Source organism: Clinocottus analis, unplaced genomic scaffold (genome assembly GCF_023055335.1).
Source record: "Clinocottus analis isolate CAN_PGR_092001 unplaced genomic scaffold, fCliAna1.0.p SCAF_21, whole genome shotgun sequence".
Taxonomy (NCBI): Eukaryota; Metazoa; Chordata; class Actinopteri; order Perciformes; family Cottidae; genus Clinocottus; species Clinocottus analis.
The window spans coordinates 3,927,123-3,947,120 of record NW_027175943.1 but is presented as its reverse complement, the minus strand read 5'-3'; the positions used below and the strand labels follow the sequence as shown (position 1 = coordinate 3,947,120).

General features: G+C 43.8%; 4 protein-coding genes and 3 non-coding genes across 16 annotated transcripts in view; 2 read left to right on the top strand and 5 right to left on the bottom strand.

The window, feature by feature from the left end:
- The window catches only part of pik3c3 (phosphatidylinositol 3-kinase, catalytic subunit type 3), a 13,147-nt gene extending 12,696 nt beyond the window's left edge, over positions 1 to 451 (bottom strand). For both annotated transcript variants that reach the window (XM_068587206.1, XM_068587207.1), the window contains exon 1: positions 317 to 451. The gene's annotated coding sequence lies outside the window, so the exon portion shown is untranslated. The remainder of the gene's footprint in view (positions 1 to 316) is intronic.
- msmp1 (microseminoprotein, prostate associated 1) overlaps positions 1 to 924 on the top strand; it is a 1,654-nt gene extending 730 nt beyond the window's left edge. Inside the window, exon 3 of the mRNA XM_068587222.1 lies at positions 333 to 924. Coding sequence (XP_068443323.1) covers positions 333 to 504 — 172 coding nt within the window. The 3' untranslated portion in view covers positions 505 to 924. The remainder of the gene's footprint in view (positions 1 to 332) is intronic.
- Positions 407 to 19,928, bottom strand: rgp1 (GP1 homolog, RAB6A GEF complex partner 1). 8 transcript variants are annotated; one of them, XM_068587214.1, is made up of 11 exons: positions 19,728 to 19,928; positions 17,670 to 17,866; positions 4,638 to 4,753; positions 3,918 to 4,051; positions 3,665 to 3,748; positions 3,267 to 3,416; positions 2,988 to 3,134; positions 2,647 to 2,774; positions 2,390 to 2,567; positions 1,699 to 1,956; positions 407 to 544 (listed from the first exon to the last, which is right to left on the bottom strand). In XM_068587214.1, the coding sequence occupies exons 2-10, from the start codon at positions 17,829 to 17,831 to the stop codon at positions 1,733 to 1,735; spliced, it is 1,323 nt and encodes a 440-aa protein (XP_068443315.1). In that variant the 5' UTR covers positions 17,832 to 17,866; positions 19,728 to 19,928; the 3' UTR covers positions 407 to 544; positions 1,699 to 1,732. The 8 variants fall into 8 exon arrangements, with proteins under 8 accessions (XP_068443315.1, XP_068443314.1, XP_068443319.1 ...); XM_068587213.1 differs by lacking the exon at positions 407 to 544 and having other exon boundaries at positions 1,052 to 1,956; positions 19,728 to 19,927; XM_068587218.1 differs by lacking the exons at positions 407 to 544; positions 19,728 to 19,928 and adding an exon at positions 7,587 to 7,686 and having other exon boundaries at positions 1,052 to 1,956; positions 17,670 to 17,791.
- gba2 (glucosidase, beta (bile acid) 2) lies at positions 5,853 to 17,321 on the top strand. 2 transcript variants are annotated; one of them, XM_068587210.1, is made up of 18 exons: positions 5,853 to 5,975; positions 6,196 to 6,867; positions 9,747 to 9,838; positions 10,090 to 10,205; positions 10,959 to 11,177; positions 11,321 to 11,560; positions 11,777 to 11,879; positions 12,048 to 12,201; positions 12,382 to 12,507; positions 12,605 to 12,789; positions 13,503 to 13,607; positions 13,702 to 13,809; positions 13,897 to 14,048; positions 14,150 to 14,256; positions 14,917 to 15,059; positions 15,156 to 15,271; positions 15,622 to 15,813; positions 16,368 to 17,321. In XM_068587210.1, exons 2-18 carry the CDS (start codon positions 6,674 to 6,676, stop codon positions 16,590 to 16,592), a joined length of 2,577 nt encoding a protein of 858 aa, XP_068443311.1. In that variant the 5' UTR covers positions 5,853 to 5,975; positions 6,196 to 6,673; the 3' UTR covers positions 16,593 to 17,321. The 2 variants fall into 2 exon arrangements, with proteins under 2 accessions (XP_068443311.1, XP_068443313.1); XM_068587212.1 differs by having other exon boundaries at positions 5,884 to 6,019.
- Positions 18,097 to 18,170, bottom strand: trnan-guu (transfer RNA asparagine (anticodon GUU)). The gene has a single exon. It is a non-coding gene; the product is annotated as a tRNA-Asn (tRNA).
- trnak-cuu (transfer RNA lysine (anticodon CUU)) lies at positions 18,476 to 18,548 on the bottom strand. The gene has a single exon. It is a non-coding gene; the product is annotated as a tRNA-Lys (tRNA).
- On the bottom strand, positions 18,798 to 18,870 carry trnak-cuu (transfer RNA lysine (anticodon CUU)). The gene has a single exon. It is a non-coding gene; the product is annotated as a tRNA-Lys (tRNA).
- Positions 19,929 to 19,998: the final 70 nt, after the last annotated feature.

The window sequence follows — 19,998 nt, the reverse complement described above, 5'->3', positions numbered from 1 at the left end:
TAAAAACAGTCAAATAGATGCAATTCTCTTTGATGTGTAGTTGAGTAGAAGTATAAAGTAACATAGAATAGAACTTATTAAGTAAAGTACAAATACCTCAAAACTATACTTTAGTACAGCGTTTGAGCAAATGGACTTTGTTACTTTCTACCACATTAAGGGCTAAAGAACATTCATTTCCTATTTTTATTCAGGCCCTTTTCTCAATGTTTTAGTTTACATTCCACATTACAAATAATAAAGTTAGGCGTGTCGGGCAAAGTGTTTTCTTTAAGCCTTTTTTGCTTGACAAACTGCACAGAATCTTCTCCTTTACCTTGATCCCTCTCCAGGGTGCAGCGGCCGGTGGATTTCCCCGCGTGGTGCGAGGTGCGGGTGGAGTCTCTGACTTGCAAAGTGTCGCTGGTCCAGGCAGCCGACCCCCGCCTGCTCTGCTACCCCGGAGAGGACATCAGGGACCCGGGCCACGGGTCACTCGAGCCACAGCAACACATCAAGGGGTAGAAACCTCTCAGACCAGCAACTATCTGCTCCATCAACCCGCCTGTGAAACCATTACTCACCATAGTTAAATACCAGTAACCCTTCTGTATGCATACTGTACTAATATAAAACTTTAACAGCATCTGTACTTTTTGGATTGTATTATCAATGAAGGAAATGTGAGTGAAGTGTCTGTGAAAATATATTTAAGTAAACTCCAGCAGAGAATATTTCTAACACTGAGCCCAACAAATGATTCAGTAGTTATACATTAAACATGTTTAGGCGTCACTCTTTGTTAGATTCAACTTCATTTTCACTATTTGTTTGAAATTAGATATTACATTAGCCCGTTTGTCCAATTCCTTAATAATCCAATAATTACTAACTGTAAATATATCTCACTTCTTGTTGGATTGGACGCGTTCTCTGCTGCAACCAATTTACGCTCAAAATAAAAATCTTGTTTACAAAGAGAATCCATGTTGCATTTTGTGAATTAATGATTGACTTCCTCACATTTATCTAATTAATATCACACTTTTAATATTTTTCTCTTGTAGTATTTACATCTTAATAAAGCATTCTGCTCAAGATGAGAGAAAAAAAATGTTAACAAAAACATTTTCAATGAAAAACTTTTTTCCAATAAAATGAGAAAGAGTGAGTAAAATAATCAAAAATGAAATAAATAAAGATATATACATCAACCGTAGAGATAGTTGCACATCGTTGGGTCCAAAAAGAAAGATGTATTTGAAGTTAAGATGGATCACAAAGAACACAAGTTGCAAAATATACATATGGAATCCATCACTGGCACTGCATACACGACGACTAAAATGATCCCTTGTTACTGAAATGTATACCTCTATTCTGCTCTGGAGAGAATAAAAACTTTCTATGCAAGTCACTCACTGACTTGTGCACGTACACACACACACACACACACACACACACACACACACACACACACACACACACACACACACACACACACACACACACACACGTACACACACGTACACACACGCACACACACCCTCAGAAACACTTTAACTCATGACAATAGTGACTGGTGTGTAGTTACGGCTTTAAGAGGATGCGAAACTTAAGCTTATAAAGTGTCAGTGTTAAATACCCAGAGGTGAGAAGTTAAAACCTTCAACCTTTCACCTGCGACATTGTCAAAGTTCTTCAAACACACACACCCACCTATCTTTCGTTCACAGTCCCACACACACACCAGTCAGATGTTAATGCTGTTGGTCCCTGAAAAGTGGGACATGTAGGATGCCAAGGCCGGGTTGGTGGGCAGGACTTTGATAGGCAGATTCCAGCTGAAGGTATCCACGTCGACATGCTCCGCCCCTGCCCAAACCGTAACCTCCGATTGGTTCTGCAGAACGGTGGGCGGTTCCATCGGCTCCCGGGCGGTGACGAATTCAAAGTGGAGGCGCCACCTCAGCGTCACTGTCCAAGCAGAGTGAAAGTTGTAGTTGTTCAGTTGACGTGTGATTCATAAGTTTGTACATTTTGTGGAATTCGAAAGGAGCTTGATGTATTTATCAGAAGGCATTAATATGGGCCTAAACAACGCTTTCATTCTGGAAGGTACTATGTGTAAAATGCTCTGTATTTAATGTGTGAATGATTTTAAATCACCATTAAGTATATCGATGGCTCATGAAACAATATTGATGAAAGCTCTTACAACCAAAAATAAACTGTTATCATGATCTACAGGTAATCCTGTCGAGTCTGCCCCAAAAGATCTTCTGCTCCAAAAGGCCAATCAAGGTAATTTTGGTAACATGGTTTAGAAAAAAGAAAAAGAAAAAGAAAGATGTCTGAATTATCACTAGAAACATCACATGTGATACGTCTGAGCCTGCTGATGACTGACCTATGTCTGTGCTGAAACCCGGCGTGACGTTGAGGGGCACGGGGAGAGAGAAGTGGCTGGAGGCGGTGTGGAGGCACGACTCCATGTGTCGCCCGTGTCCGGTCACGCTGATGACCTGCCCGGGGCGCCGCTGGTAGTGCTGCTGGATCTCCTCCTCATTCTGAAGGCTCACCGAATACTGGAAAACATTTACACAAATATTGTTCAAGTTTGAAAAACTAAATGTACAAAAACAGAGTGGGGGGCAAAAAACACACCTGCAGGCAGGGAATGTCTCCCTCTGAGAAGTTGAATGTGCCGACGATGTCCTCCCCGAGTCTGTAAACGGTCTTGAAGATGCAGAACTTGGCCACTTTCCCACGCAAATTGGTGATATTAAACATGTCTGGACAACACAAAAGAAACACACAGGTCAAATGTGGCCATCCACATAAAAAAAACTGTAGAAAACACAACTCAGAAAAGAAGATTACAAGAAGAAAAACTAGCATTTCATTCTTTAGAGGTCAATATATCTTGATAACGTAAACAGACAAAAGTGAGTCATGCTTTGGGTTAAGTTCTATAAAACAGTGCTTTAAAAAGAGCAGTGACTCACGGGGGCAGCGTCTTGAGGTAGTGACCATCAGCATGTCCAATGCTCTCTCCAAAGGACGAGCATCCCTGCGGCTCGCATCCTCTTCCTCCAGGAACGGGTTGGAGGGGGAAACCTCCTCATCCTGAGGGAATGGAGGCTCCGGCATGCCTACAGGTTAGACAGGAAAAAGTCGATAGGCAACATTCTTGCTGTTTTCAAAGTGTAAGTGACACAACTCATTCGCACTGGCAACTTTGCAGTCCATAGAGTACATTTAAAAGTAGTCCAAATGGATCTCACCTTGCAGAACCAGCACTCTGAAGGGAACCCTGAGTAGTTTGATCGGAGAGTTGACTCTCTGGCATCCGATGGTCAGCTTGTAGACGTACTTCACCGCCTGACCACGGAAACTAGGAGGACCGTCTACGGGTACGATCTCACTGTACGAATCTGTGGGAGAGAGAATACGCATGTCACACTGTTTGAATCACACACACACAGAAACAAATATGTTCATTTATAAATGTTAAAAATACTGAATATGACAGATTTAAAATTTCTTTAATGTAAAGTTGTTGTCATTTAGACAAGCAATTACTAAGTTTTTGATTTATTCCTTTTAAAAATAGGCTTATTTTGCAGTTAAGTAAGTAGATTTAATTTATTTTAAAATATTTTTCACATATGTTCACACATACAGGTTTTGCTCTCCCCAGGATCCAGACGCAGGTCACAGAATAAGATTTTGGGTGGTGTGTCCAGAACACACTGACCTCGCTCTCCTGTAAAAGAAAGGAATTAGTGTTGAAGCGATTTAATCTTTGTTTAAAGACTTAAACATAACACACACACACACTCCATGTAAATATTCTTCAATGCATGTTTTTATATGCTTGATCGTGATTTGTATGTCTGCCTATCGCAGGTTACATATCTTCCTTCCCCTCTTACCTCTGCTTGGAATGAGCACTGTGTTGCTCTCAGCCTGGACATCCTGTTTGTTGCCTTGGGCCGGCAGGGCCACTCTGCTCTCACTGGCATGGAACTGACAGTGGATCTGAGCACTGGCCCACGCCAGCATCTCACTGGGACACAGCCGGAAAACACAAGAGTTACACACAAGCATTTACAGACAAGACTGGTTCAATGTTTTAAATTGTAGTGTCCTGTGTCACATGATCCCAGTCCATATGGGGTTACAAGTCACTAGACAGTAGAAAAGAAATACGGACAGATCCACAAATTCAAAAACAAAACCCATATGAATAACAGTGCTCTCTGGAGACATCATACATTAACCCACATTTTTACATTGCAAACATTCTTCATATGATGAACAATTGCACATTTTAAACTGATACATTTCAAATATTTATATTGTAATTTTGTCCTACCTTTTTGTATCTACAATTGTTAACCCCCCTTTCTTCTACTATGTGTACTGTTGCTGTGTGGCACAAAACACCAGTGCAAACTCTCATCAACTTGTCCATAAATAAATACCAGTCCCTGTTTGTGCACATAAGACTTCTATCTTCACTACATTTAATATATGTTTCTGTCTGGTACTCTTTGTTGATTTGGATGAATCTCAACAGACAAGAAGGTAGCATCTTTATGTCCATGTTCAGGTCTATGATGAATAAAGAGGTGTAAGGAGTTCAATCCTACCAGCTGGCAGAGGTGGACAGGTGGGACATCGGGTTGGTGAACGTTATGAGACACTCCATGAGCTCCCCGGCGAGAAAGACGGGGCCCCGGGCCATGGAGGCCACCACCTCGATCATCTGTAACGTTACACACCGACAACACTCACGTTACCGAAATGAAACGTCAAATAACTATGGTGCCGAACAAAATGCTTTGAGATCAGAAAACACTTTGCTTAGTTCTTATAGTAAGATCATAATTAAGTTAGTTTTGTTTACTCGTACCACAACAAGCTGGTCAGACAGAAGTTAACTTGTTGAGGCTCGCTTGCTAGCTAATGGCTGCTGCTTCAGGGTCATTTAAATGCATACCTTGTCCTCAAACGTCACTGCGGGAAGACAGTTGCGTCGTCTTATCACAAGGGGCACCTAAATTGACTTCTAGAATAAAACGATTCACAATTTAACTTTCTTTCCCGAAGAACTAGGCATTGCGTATCTAGTCAGCTAGCAGTCCAGCCAGCGACAGTAAACAAATACATATCCGGTGCTTCCCGACCAATCACGAACCAAGGAAAAGTAAAACTCCGAGATCATAACAAGTATCAGAAAAAAACTGTTTAATCCAAAAGTAAGAGGTGTTTAACCTCATAGCAATATTTCAATCGTTAAAACATGTCTAAAATGATTTTAAAAAGGGCAGTATAAAATCTCTGTAATAGTTTTTGGTCGGCCATGTAGAATACGTTCCGTGGCACAGCAGACCAGAGGGGGGGGGATGTTGCTATGGTAACTCAGAGGGAGGCGCACGCTGAAAATGTACAAATATTCCTTGTTTTTCTGCACTAATACGTCGAAATGTCCATGAATCATTGCATAACTAATTTATAAATTGTAATTCATTTTTTATTTGTTAATAAATATTAATTGGAATCCAGAGTAATAAGTAGGTGTGAATCTAGTCACCCCTTTAGGACCAGAATGGTATATTCTTAGCAGCGCCTTAGTTGACAGATGTTAGTTAATCCCTGGGTGAGCTTTTTCAGGCATCCATTAATTCCAACATATTTACTGATTTTGACCATCAAACTCTAGCAACAATTAGCCATTCTTTGATTTTTTTGTTTTGGTCTAAGACATGCTCAATAGCTTTTTTAAATTTTGTATAAGCCAATATTGCAAAAGGAGGCCGTATACGAAAGCAGCCTGAGCTATATTGTTACCTGAGAGTCAATGTTGAGGGCAAAGTCACCACGCTTCCCAGCGACAAATGTAAAAGATTTGCGCCGAGAGCGTCTCGTTAGCTGAAGCTACAGAGTCCCAAGAGAGGTCTGGTCCGGAGCAGCAGTGGAATGACGCGGTATTGAAACACACATATCAACTCTTCTTTCCTGCTGTTAAATGGCGAGTTAGCTCACGTTACGTGATTAATTCATGACAACGTCACCCACTGTTATCTGTCTGCGGCTTGGCAGCGTGCTCCATATCGGTCGTCCTGTCATGTACAGTAGAAGGTAAATGTGAGCACTACTTTTTAACCATTTTTTCTTTTTTTTTGGTCGTCTTTGATCTCACTGTAGGTTTCCTGAACGAGACCAGCATCCGCAACACGTCCTGTTGGTGTCCTGCTGTCATCCATCCAGCCGCAGCTGCCGCTGACACATCCGGACTCCGTGCAAAGAGGGCAACGGGGGTTAAAAAAAAACACACATTGCTGCATCTGGTCTCCGATCATATGAACGTCTGGAGCTGTGGAGGCTAAATTCTCTTGTGGATATTAATAATGCTATAATGGCCCTGGGACTTTCCACACGAAGGAGCCATTTTTTTAGCTGCAGGTATTCAGAGCTCGTCAGTTGAGAACCGGTTTACCTCCCAGGAATGACTCTTTGAATCCACTCATAGATCGCACATGGAGCAACCGCCTCAGTGTTTTACGCCACTTTGAATGCACGATAAGCTGCTGACAACTCCCTGTTTGCAACCACAAAGTGTGTCTTTGCCCTCTCGCCCCCCATTCATACGCACTTTCAGCTCCCCGTTGGGTGTCCTGCTAAAATGAACACGGAGTGGGGCGAGAAATCCTCCGCGGACCTCATGAGTCGGTACGTCTCCAAGGAAATGGGTTATGGGGTGCCCAAGGAGGGCTGGAGGATCTGTCTGGCGCACGAGTTCAAGGAGAAGAGAAAGCCCTTTCAGGCAAAAGATGTCTCACTGTCCAATGTCTTGGAGCACGTCGGGCTTGGAATCAGGTGAGACATCTCCTCTCATGCACATGCACTCTGTTTACATGCAGCTGACGGAGCACAAGTGGATTATTCTTGGTTACTTTTATATTTCACCTGCAGGGTAATGTCCAGTCTTTATGAGGAGATGCAGATTAAAGAGCAACGACTGAGTTTAATGAGAAGGAATTATTACTTATATGCTAGTGGCAGTTTAAAATAAATCAACAGGTCTGTAAAGCCACACCCTAGTTGGATATAATAATGGACGCCACACCTCAGAGATTGTCACTATTGACACAAGCTGTTTAGTTTACACACTTATGTCGGAGCAACCTATAGTGTGGACCGTGTTAAGCCATGAGGTGGATGTTTGACACAGGTTAGCACCAGGGGAGGTGCTATATGTCTCAACAGGCAGGAGGCGTAAAGTGCAATCCGGCCTGCAAAAGGTCGAGGCTGCCACAAGTAATCATGTTAAACTTTCAAGGCACTCCAATAATATAAAACAAAACATAAGTAGTTCTGCTTGAAAAGCTTCCAGAGAGTATACAGCTTAAATCACTGCAGCTGAAGGGTCACCCTCCAGTTACAGTAAAAAAAAAAAGTAAAGAAAAGAAATCCATCACAGTTTTCAACATCTGCTGATGTGATGCTTTTGTTTTGTCAACAACCTGCTGACATCCGAGAGGCAGAGTGATACATTGGATTGTTGGGCGCTGGGCCAGCAACACTCTCTCACTCACTTATTTCTACCCCAGAGCGCGCGGGCGGTGTCGGAGTGAGTCGGGTGTGAACGTCGTGTCCGTCATCAGGCGTACACTTTGGTGATGGAGACTCTGATTCCTGTTGACCAAAGACAAAATGTATCGAAGTGAATAACTCAAGCTTTCATATTATTGTTACCACGCGGCTCGTTGGCGCTTGATATGTCATTTTCTGAAAGCTGTGAGCAAACGACAGAGAGGTGCATTATTTCCACACTACATAGTACTCGGCTGAGCTCCATCAAGTTCCCAAAAAACAGTTAACGTTGAACCGCAATCTTGCTTCACTTCAGAAATCTGTTGCAATGTTAAAACTAAAAACACATTGTTCCTTCAATTTTTTTTAAATCAATGCAAAAAAACCCCCTACAAAGCATTTTCTCATTTCTCACCAAAGCCACGGTCTCTCTGTTGGTTAATTTCCATGGCGACATCTGTCAATCATTGCACAGATTATGGTATTTGTTGTGAGATTATACTATTAGACCGAGGTAGAGACCTGCAGCTCTTCATCATTGAAGCGAGAGGTTTCGCAATGTGGGATTACCATAAATCTATGTCGAAATGCTGTAAATCATTTTAGCTTTTTGCACCTAAAACAAACAAGCTAACCGTGGAACAAGTTGCTTTCATGAGAACTGTTGACTGTGGCGAACCAGAGGCCAGCTTGAGCTCACACAGGTGAGATCCAGGTGATCAAGCTCTACTTGCCATGTATTCAGAGCCAGATCCGGGCGGACTGTTTGCATTGGAGTTTATCCACAGAACAACGAGGTCCTCACAATAATGCAGCCTGCCGTGGCTTCAAATAATTCTTTTACTGATCCCATTCATCGTTCAGAGGGGAGCGGACTATTGTTGTTCCTCTGGTCGGAGCTTTTCCTGTGACGCTGTTGTTCGCAGTAGTCCGTCCCTGCAGTGACATTCACAGCAGTTCTGCAGTTGCATGGAAGAAAGTCCTTTGTGGACCACACATTGTTGAATATTTGGGTATGTAGACAAGATCATAATGCTGAGCACAAAGCTCCACTTCCCTCTGTTCGACATAATGGATAAGCCACTTTGATATTATGATGCATGGCCAAGGTTTCTTGCAGGGTAGCTGGGCCACTTTATTTAGAATAAAGGCCACGTTATGGAATAAAACAGTAAGTTCATCCACTTTCAAAAGTGCTGATTCACGAGACGAGATGCTTCAGGATCCGAGAGGTTTACCAGCTGCTTACAGTTTGCGAGGTAAAGCTCTGCTTTGCAAAGGCAGCGACACTGAAATGTTTGCTGAAGCGGGCTAATCATATTGACTCTCGCGCTCTCGGGTTTCCTCCAGTCGGGGAGTTCCTAAACCGTTTAATGTCAGCCCAGATCAATCTGCCTCTGCTCACAGAGGGATGAGGGCGTACACACGATTCCTGCTGGTGTTAAGACAAGAGATTTGTAGCACCCTGCCACCAACCAATGGCCCCGTTTGCTAAAATGCAACCCCTCAGCCCTGCAGCAGTGTTCCACATTATTTGGCATTTGAGCAGAAAGTGGAGCTCAGCCGGGAGTTGGGGACACAAACACACATTGATGACTCTCCGTTAGCGGCGCTCTTCTGAGCCTCGGGCCCCGGGAGCCGTTTCAAACCTATTGTAACACAGCCTCATTAATATTTTACACCACAATGCCGGTGTGATGAGATCTGCAACTGGACACACACACACACACACACATTCCTGCACATGTGTTACACACACTCCCTACTGCCAACATGACTCGGGTAAAGTAGAGCAGCCACTTCATGCTCCTCAACTTTCTAGCTTCCTTCATACAGTTGTACAATTCCCTCTTTTATGTGTGTGTGTGTGTGCTAACGGGTTACAAACGTCTATATGTGCTTTTTTAAACAAGCAGAGAGAGAAAGCATGATAACCAGTTGCACACATGCTTGTGGTGTTTAATTGTTAACTTATTTGATAAGAGCCTATTCATATTCTTTAACACGTGACTGTGGTTTAGGTGCATGTCTGGCTATAAACTGTGTTATAACTGTCTGAATGTTTGCTGATTTCCTCGCTGGTTTTCAGCCCTTCCACTTTAACCTTTCCACTGATGATTTGTACGGTAATCTGTGGGCTTTATACTGTGTGTGTCCTATAGGTATCTAAAATGGTGGTACAAGAAGACCCAGGTGGAAAAGAAGGCTCCATTCATCGACATGTTTCGGGCCCAACCCTTACGTCAAATATACGGTGAGTTCAGGATCTCACAAGGGTTGTAAGTAACCACACACTGATATCGACGTATCCATTCAGTGATGAATGATCCAATATCATGGATGCATTTATGTCCAAACGTAGGTCCCATCGGTGCTGAAGGCTCTTGATTCTCTTATATGGGATAAGAACTAGATTTTGATTTTGACTGTTCAAGATCTTTAAAAGGGAAAAGGGACTGAATCCAAGTTGACGCCATACGACTTGTTGATTGGTGTAATTTACAGGCGCTCCTCTCGGCGGCATTGGAGGAGGAACCATCACGAGAGGTTGGAGGGGGGAATTCTGCAGATGGCAACTGAACCCTGGGATGTACCACTACAAAACCGTCACAGCAAACCAGGCACGTATGAACTACACGGAGTAGAAGCAAACTACATCACAAAGAAAGGATTTGTGTATGTGTATATATATGTATATATATTCCCCTTTTTTATCCTGTACAGTTGTATCTCGGCAAACAAAGTCCAACAATTCCTCCCTCAGTCTTTTGAAGACGAGGTTTATATGTCGTTGCATAGCTCGAGACTTCTTTGGGTCTCGGTGATTGCCAGGAACAGTTTCTGTTCCCATCCGCATTGGGCTGGTCTTTATATTGAGGCCCTTCCTATAAAATAATGGAAACAGTTAATCTACTTTTATGGATCTGTCTTGTTCTTTTATGCTGTCATTTTCCTATTTGCCTGAACTACTGGCCAAATGTCACAATGGCATATTTCCAATGCAGCCACAGTGGAGAATTAGTGGGATAGAAAAAGTAGAATTTGCTATATTCCATTTCATTTAGCTGATGCTGTAATCCAAAGCGACTTACAATAAGTGCATTCAACCACAAGAGTACAAACTCAGAACAACAAGAATAAAGAAAAGTACAATTCCTTCAAGAGAGCCAAACTACAAAGTGCTATCAGTAAGTGCCATTTAAGTGCTGCTGAAGCTCTTTTCTTTGTTTTGGTATTCAGGACTATCAGGTTTAGACATTTCACCAAAGGGGTTGTCAGATGGCATTCTGGGACATGCAGGAAGATGAGGCTGTCTCATTTCTTGAACCTCCGCAAACGAAACCCCTGCTACTCACACCGCTGTCTCTTCCCAGTTCACAGTGTGTTTGCGTCGCGGGGGCCAAACGGTTTACCAGCAGGTGTTGTCCGTGGAGCGCCCGCCCACACTGCAGGGCTGGAACTGGGGATACTGCGGCGAGTACGCCTTCTACCACGCCTTGTACCCCCGCGCCTGGACCGTCTACCACCTGCCGGGACAGAACGTCACTTTGACCTGCAGACAGGTTTCCCCCGTCATCCCTCACGACTACCAGGTAACTGAGGCATCCTCGGGTTTCACACCATCCAGTAGACCCAAGTCATAGATGTTTGTCAGAACTGTGCCAAATGGCTAATTCAGCTCAATTCAGCTGAGATGTTGAGTAATTCCTCCACGTTTTCCCCTCTTTTCCCTCAGGACTCTAGCCTGCCTGTGGCCGTATTTGTGTGGGACGTAGAGAACAACAACGACTACGCTCTGGACGTCTCCATCATGTTCACCGTGGTGAACGGGTCGGGCCACAAGGACGACAAGAGCGGGGGACACTGGAATGAGCCGTTCCACCTGGAGAAGGAAGGGGAGGCGGTGTCTGGGGTCCTGCTCCATCACTGCACTGCGGTGAACCCCTACACCCTGTGCATCGCGGCCCGAGAACAGGTTGGCTTCACGAGCGGGTGGCTGTTAGCGGCCTCAGGGTTTTTTCTTTAGTCGTAGAACAAGAAATCCCACAAGGAGTAAACAGGATTTGCAACAATAGTCTCTGTTATCTGGAAAAGTGGATTTGTAACAATTTAACTGGTTGTGAAATCTGAAGTGAGCATGAGGCATTAGATTTACCAGGACCGTGTGTGTTTGTGTGCACATTTTAAACAGCCTGGAAGGGAGGTCAGCCACCAGACGGCGTTCAGCCCAAAGGGAACCTGCAGCGGCCTGTGGAGTGACCTCATCACTGACGGGCGGCTGGACTCTCCTACAGGTCAGTGCTGAGCCACTATGAAGCTGACCTGACTACTCCGGGTCAATGCCGAACCTTAATTATGTATTGCGATGTGAAACCTAGTTTTGAGTTTGATAAAAGATGTCACATATATCCATGCTGACCCCTTGGTCCTCTCCTCTTCCTCTCTCACTTATACCGCTGCAGGGTCCAGCCCGCCGACGCCAAAAGGAGAGAAGGTGGCGGCGGCGTTGGCTGCTGGCTGCTGCGTGCCGCCTCAGAGCCGCAACGGCCTGGAGTTCTGCCTGACCTGGGACATGCCCACGATCACCTTCGGCTCCAGGGAGAGGGAACACATCCGGTACGTCACAAGTATATACTTTCAATGTCGTGTCTGATCTCAAAGCCTCAGGCCAAACTGAAACGGCCACACCTCCGACCTCATTGTGAAAGACTGAAAGCTTTTCTGCTTTTGTATTGGTTTGTGAAGACGCCGCGTTGTTGTGCCGCTAACGTCCGCTTGTGTCGTCTCTGTTTCCAGGAGGTACGCTCGCTACTTTGGGAGCAAAGGGGACGCGTCGCCCTCGCTGAGCCACTACGCCCTCACGCACTACAGGCGGTGGGAGGAGAGCATCGAGAAGTGGCAGAGACCCGTGCTGCAGGACAGGTAGCTTGAGTTATAAACGCTCTGTAGGCTGCATTTAGATGACGTCAACACCAATCCCTGGTCTTTTCCTGATCGCTGTTCGTGGCTCGTGTTGCAGCTCTCTCCCCTCCTGGTACAAGTCGGCCCTTTTCAACGAGCTGTACTTTGTGGTGGACGGAGGCTCGGTGTGGACGGAGCTGCCGGAGGACGCCGACGTCAGCGGTGGCGTGCGTAGCGAGGACGGCGGGCTGCCCGCTCAGCCCGACGTCATCAAGGAGTTCGGCCGCTTCGCTTACCTCGAAGGTAGACGCAGACGTTTAGAGCTGAAATAGTTTAGACAGCAAATGGAGCTGCAGCTGTTTAGATTTATTGTTTCAGAAATGTTCGAAACGGTTTCTCAGTTTTATGCGATCGGAAACTGAATATCTTTATGATGTATTCAGGAATATAATTAGCAGGTGAATCGATCATTCGTTCCTCCAGCAGTTTATCTTATGTTACTAGTTTGCATATGTTTATAATTACGATCAAGAAATGATTAAAGCTGATCACTTTCTAGGCTTTTTTAATTTAAGTTCAAAACTATTTAGTAATGTGACAAATCCGACATAAAAGTGAACAGGAAGTTAAAAAACAGATGCATAGTGATAATAATAATAACTTTATTTATATAGCACTTTTAAAAACAGAGTTTACAAAGTGCTTCCACAGATAAGCAAAGCATAAACACGACCCAAATGGCGACAAACAAAAAAACCATACCATAAAAGCATTGAACAAATATATAAAATATACAAACAAAACCATGGGAACAAAGGACCTGCATAATAGATCATAAAAAGACAGATAGTGTTACAATAGACAAGATACCACATAATAAAAACCTGCGATCGGTTAACATGTATTAAAAACCTGTCGCAGAAGAAATGATTAAACTAAATTGACACTCATTCAGCTGCAGTGCAAACATTTCACAGCCTTGTGACCCACATTACGAAGCTATCGCTGTGTCACAGGTCAGGAGTACAGAATGTACAACACATACGACGTGCACTTCTACGCCTCCTTCGCTCTCATCATGCTGTGGCCCAAACTTGCCTTGAGTGTGCAGTACGACATTGGTGAGTGTTTTTATCAGTCATCTCAGCGTGTCTCTTCGATTAAAAAATAAAAAAAAAAGCGTCGGACGGCTTCACAGCGCGAGTCTCCCCTCAGCCGGCAGTGTGGTTCAGCAAGACCCGACGGAGCGGCTCCATCTGATGAGCGGCCGCTGCTCTGCCGTCAAGGCCAAAAACGTGGTGCCTCACGACATCGGAGACCCGGGTAAGAGAACGACTACTACGTTTTAGGCTATCGTGGCACTTGAACCTTGTTCAAAAGTGTATTTTTTTAATTTCCTCCACGCGACAGACGACGAGCCGTGGCAGAGGGTGAACGCCTACCTCATCCACGACACTGCAGACTGGAAGGACCTGAACCTCAAGTTTGTGCTGCAGGTGTACAGAGACTTTCACCTCACCCAGGACAGTCAGTACCTGCAGGACATGTGGCCCGTCTGCCAGGTAGAGCTGCCCGACATCACCTGTGTCAATTTAATTTGTAGTGGCGACGCAAAACGCGAGTGTGTTGCACTCAGACGTCCTTGTTGTGGTTGGTCTGCTAGGCGGCGATGGAGTCAGAGATGAAGTTCGACCTGGATGGAGACGGGCTGATAGAGAACTCCGGGTACGCAGACCAGACCTACGACGGCTGGACGGTGACTGGACCAAGGTGAGAGGATGAATACACAAGGAGGCCCTGAAATAAACACCGTCAGTAGAGAGACGCGGTGGCGGAAAGACGCAGTTGAGTGATGAATATTCAGGACTTGGGTTGTTTACTCGAGTCACTGCAGGTGTTGTGGTAGCATGTAAAAATAATGAAGTGGTATTTAGTAATTTAGCTTAGTGCTCAGCAACACGACACCCTGTCAGTCAAAGGTAACACACGCGCACACACACACACACACACACACACACACAACAAAGTAGACTCATCTCAATTTCAGCAATCATGAAGTGTGCATGTGTGTGTTTGTGTGTGTACACACCAGTCACTATTTGCACAGTCAACACCTAATACCATTACATTCTGAACCTTAAAGCAATTAATACTTATAATGTAGCCTGTCTATTTTAATTGAAGTTAATCAAATCCTTAAAAAAGATATTTTCATTAATTGCACTCCTCAAAAGGAAGAAACCACTTTTTGGTAAGTGCATTCACAACTCCAAGTCTGTGAAATTAACGTGTGTAGATGATTTCTACGCTGGAAATGATTTAAAGAATAACGCTGTTTGTTTAGAGTTGTAGATTTAAACCTACAAACCAGTGCATTTCCCCCCACTGAGATATATCTTGACTTAAATTCCTGCATTTCATTTTCTACAGTGCGTACTGTGGTGGGCTGTGGTTGGCGTCCCTGTGTGTGATGTGTAAAATGGCCAGACTGGTGGACAGCGAGGAGACATACAAACGTTACAGGGACATCTTGGACAGAGGCAGCGCTGCGTATGACAAACTGCTGTGGAACGGTAAGTTATATAAAATCCCTTGAAAAGATTAAATCAACAGCGGGAGGCTATAATACATCATCTGAACTACCTTTACCCTTTTACTTTCATGTTTAGGCAAGTACTACAACTATGACAGCAGCGGGAGAGACCTTTCCAACAGCGTGATGTCTGACCAGTGTGCTGGCCACTGGTTCCTGAGGGCCTCCGGGCTCGGGGATGGAGACTACAAGGTGAGTTAAAACACCTTCAAACTGTGAGCGCGCTCTAATCTAAGAGGAGACAATGAGCTGTGGGGGAAGGGCAGAGCAACTAGATGTCATCTGGCTGAAGATGAAGAGGGGTGATGCACATTAACCCGAGGCCGGAGAAGAGGCTTCTCTTCGTTTGTGTCAGTCCAACAAAGAACAGCAAGTCCACAGTCACGTCCGAGCCGACGTCCACCAGCACAAACCCAACCGGTCCTTTGAACAACTGCCACTCTGTTTACTTTTATCTACGTCACATGTTTTGTCTACTTTGATCATCAAAGCTTTGTGGTCTCGCTATCACTTCCTCTCTCTCTCTCTCTCTCTCCCTCCAGGCTTTTCCACAAGAAAAGATCCAGAGCGCACTAAAGTCCGTCTTCGACTTGAACGTAATGAGCTTCGCTGGAGGCCAGATGGGCGCGGTGAACGGGATGCGTCCTGAAGGAGTGCCGGACCGGTCCAGTGTCCAGTCAGATGAGGTCTGGATCGGAGTCGTGTACGGACTGGCAGCCACCATGATCCACGAGGTTAGTGTGTGTGTCTGTGTGTGTTTTACTATTGACTTCACATTCAAGGTGTAAAAAAAACACTCAACAGGATTCTTACGGTCGTGGAAAACCTGGAAAAGTCATGTGAATGTGTTCATGTCGTTCATTTCCACTGACTTTGAAATAATTTGTATGCTTTTAAAAGAAAGACGATCAAAATATAAGCCGGTGTACATACAGGCATCTATAGAAATGTTTATTCTTTTGATCAAACTATTGTCTCTCATTCATTTGTGTCATTTAAGGTATAATGTATGCTTTTAAAGTATCATTGTTAGTTTAAATACTAAATTTTCTCACTTTTTCGAGATTTCACAAAATGTTTTGGTCATGGAAATTTGGTTTGAAGTCATGGAAAACCACAATGAATGTATTATTTGGAGGAAAGTTTTGTTCCAGTTCTGTGGTTTTAATCTAAAATGTTAACTCTTAATCATGACTTGCGCTTCATATTAAAAGGATAGCGGTGGTATTGATCCATAAGTCCACTTGTGCCTCACCTCACGCCTCTGTCTTTTCCCTTCTCTTCTCAGGGTATGCGGGAGGAAGGTATGCGCACGGCGGAGGGTTGCTACCGGACTGTGTGGGAGCGGCTGGGCATGGCCTTCCAGACCCCTGAAGCCTACTGCGAGAAGGGCATCTACCGCTCTCTGGCGTACATGAGGCCGCTGAGCGTCTGGGCCATGCAGCTCGCGCTGAGCACTTCCCAGAAGGATCAAACTGGAGACACGGCCCGGGAGCAGGGACGGGATTTGTAATGGAAAAAAAAACAAAAGAGCTTGTGGCCGAGCCGTTGGACCGGCGGGAAAATGGCCTCCAAGCGCTCCTGCAGCTACAATCCTCATCTGCACTCTTTTGATTGGTTGACTTGAGTTTATGTCCCCAACGGTTTGTTCTGCTTCAGATGTTTGAGGATGTTCACACCGGCTGAGGAGTTGAACGTTTTCCAAAAGACTGCAAACGGTTTTCTGATTTCTCCATTTTTTTTCGTTAAGTTGTGCAGTGCTAACCAGGCAATGTCGAAATCATAGCCGGTGTGTATTGCTTATGAAAATCCTTGTGTTTCAGCAACATATTGTCTATTTGCACACATACATGGAAGCACTACATTTCACATGTCAATACTAACTCTATCATACGTGGGACAAGTTTTTAAGCTTAATATTCAAGGACTGTTTTGTGTTAATAGACCAGCCACGTGTAGTCATTGTCTTTTGGCAGCCTGCGTGAGGGAATCAAGACAGACTTGAAAAATTTCTCCATCAGACATATAGACTCTTGAAAGAAAAGTCAATTTGAGGAGTTCCTCTATTTACATTTTAATCTTATGCGATGAATAGTGATGGAAAATTAAACTTTTTGAAAAAAAAAAAGTATTTGGTGCCTTGTTGCATGTTGGTCATATCTACAGTATGTTAATGTAGCGGCTGCATTTACTGTTTTATAAAATTCAATACTCATGACAATCATACTGAATAAATGACTGAATAAGATACAAAAGCAGGATCATTGTGTTGTTACTTGTATGTATGTATGTATGTATGTATGTATGTATGTATGTATGTATGTATGTATACTTTACTAAGTCTGCAAGATTGATGAGATGAAATTCAATTTATGCTTTAAACAATCTACAAGGAGATCGGAGGTAATTAAGGTGAAAGTTACTCACGATAAACCAGCCCAAACATTGGGGGAAAATATTTAAGCCCAATAAGTTGTATTCTTTGATATGATTGCAATAGTGGTATGTGTTCATTTTTGAGTTTTATTTTCTCTAATTTCAGTGGTTTAAGTCTTCACACTCCCAATCTTTTCAAAACTGCTTTACTTACTTGTGGGTCAGGATCATCTTGAACAACTTTTGGCGAGGAAGATCCAGCTGGTTTCGGACAGTCCGACTGGTTGACAGGTAGTTTGTGTGACAGTCTGTCAGTATATCTGCCTCTGCTCTGCTGGATATTACAGGACTCTGAGATCCCATCAGCCCTTTCCATGAACTCTCTCTTTTACCAAGATGTCCGTATACGCTCTAAATAAAACCAAAATTTGCACAACAACAGTGGTAGATTCAGGACAAGAAGAACCACATTTAGTTTACCCGGTGGACATGGTTGTAAGACTTATCCAAGTAACCCAAACACAGGTAGACAGCTATAAGTGGGCAAAAAACAGGTCCAAGCCAATAATCGTTTTAAATGTATCAATTACATTGCACAGATTTTATTGCATGCTGTTATGCATAAAAGAAAAAAGCATTGCCGTCCCTGGGTGGGCTTGAACCACCAACCTTTCGGTTAACAGCCGAACGCGCTAACCAATTGCGCCACAGAGACGAGGACAATGCAAGTATGACAGCGATCGTTTTTGGAGCATATGCTCTGCAGCAAAGGGGGATGGGTGGGGAATGAGGTGGCGCAAAAACATTTGGTATTCGGTGAGGAGAAGTCGTGTTTCATTGCCCAGCTCGCACTGTAATAGGATTAGAGCGTTAGCGTCTTAATTTAAGTGCGGTATATTTACAATTGTTATAGTGTAAAAATTTAGTGCGCCCCTCGCTAAAAAAAAGACTGGGCGCATAAAATGTTAGGGCACCTAAAACAGTTACGACTGTTTTAGTCATAACTTTAAAAATGTAATGCGCCCAACGTGGGGCTCGAACCCACGACCCTGAGATTAAGAGTCTCATGCTCTACCGACTGAGCTAGCCAGGCAACTGTTGTAAACTGGAGGGGTGGGGTCACAAAACTGCTGCTCTCTCCAGCCAGAAATGTTGAGAATACAGGGCTAACATTTAAAACTGCAGAGTCAATCTTTTAGCCGTAGAAGTTTGTTTCTATTGTTGTACTGATATACTAACAGTTCAGTGTTTTTTTTTTTTTACAAACATATAGTATAGCTGGCTGTGAATTCTCATTAATAACAAGCAGAAATTGAAAACTCCCAAATCACTAAAAGTTGTGCGCCCAACGTGGGGCTCGAACCCACGACCCTGAGATTAAGAGTCTCATGCTCTACCGACTGAGCTAGCCGGGCAGCTGATGTCATTCAGGGGGGCGGGGCAAGACAAGGTTGGACCGCGTGCAGCAGTAACGACTACAAAGTGGCTGGTGGTGTCCTGTTATGGTCCATCAAAGGAAGCAATCCTCTGTTGATAATTACTTAGACCACCAAAACCAGGAAGTGATGTGAGGCGTGTATAGTCAAACAGAAGGGTTTTTTCAGTCAAGAAGCATCTGCCTCCTAAGAATTAGGTTGCTCTCAATAATTATACATGAAATAACCATAGAGTGGTATCAGAGTACAGTATTAGAAATGTAAACTTCAACTTTGCAGTTTTCGGAGCTATTTGAAAAAATTACCAATAAAATGCTTTTGTCTGTAAAAAATAAATCCTATTTAAATAAACCTTTCAAATGTGGTTTGTAAAAGAAAGACCTCACCAGTAAGGTTATATTAACGAGGACTGAACCTCAAAATGATGTGCAGCATTGACCATGTGGAGAACTGAACGGAGTTACTGACTCAAATGCTAACTTTACGCCATATTAACCAATAAGTTATAAAAACTGTTTTCTTTAAAAACATGAAGTTCACACATTCACGACGTAAGAGCTCATACTGTGAGTAACGCAATTAACACCAAGTTAATTCTAACTTATGATGTTTTAAGCTAACGCTTAATGTGCTAATGCTTAGTGTGCTAACGCATGCAAAGAAAGCATGCGCAGCCTGCGTTAGCTTTGCTAGCTCATTTTACTCGACAACAAACGTCACCGGTCAACCAGTAATTACTTGTACAATTGCATCCGAAACTAATGTTACCCAACAAATGCATATATTTAATTAACTTGTTACCAATCGTTGAAACGTGTTGTCAGTCACTTTCTTACCGTGAGTCCGGGCGTGAGTTTAGCTTGACGGTTAGCTCAGCTCAGCGAGCTAACGTCGAGTTCACGTGTGTCGGTGCTCGGCGCTGGGACTGCAGTTGCATCTCAAATAAAGACGATAAAGTGTTGTAAAGAGGCCCTTTACGACCCGATAAATGCGTCGTAAATAAATGCAACATTTGTCACCGAGTTAAACAATGGTTTAAAGAGTTTAATTAACCTGCAGCACACCTTATTGATGCTCTAGCGATCTTTAGCTGCCGTGATGCCGGTG

Coding starts and splice junctions, on each gene's coding strand:
- rgp1 (XM_068587214.1), bottom strand. CDS start 17,831: ATGGAAAGGGCTGATGGGATCTCAGAGTCCTGTAATATCCAGCAGAGC. Junction 4,754..17,669: donor AAGATGATCCTGACCCACAA/GTAAGTAAAGCA, acceptor GTAACGTTACAG/ATGATCGAGGTGGTGGCCTC. Junction 4,052..4,637: donor CTGTCCACCTCTGCCAGCTG/GTAGGATTGAAC, acceptor GCTGTGTCCCAG/TGAGATGCTGGCGTGGGCCA.
- gba2 (XM_068587210.1), top strand. CDS start 6,674: ATGAACACGGAGTGGGGCGAGAAATCCTCCGCGGACCTCATGAGTCGG. Junction 12,508..12,604: donor AGACCCGTGCTGCAGGACAG/GTAGCTTGAGTT, acceptor CTCGTGTTGCAG/CTCTCTCCCCTCCTGGTACA. Junction 13,608..13,701: donor GAGTGTGCAGTACGACATTG/GTGAGTGTTTTT, acceptor GTCTCCCCTCAG/CCGGCAGTGTGGTTCAGCAA.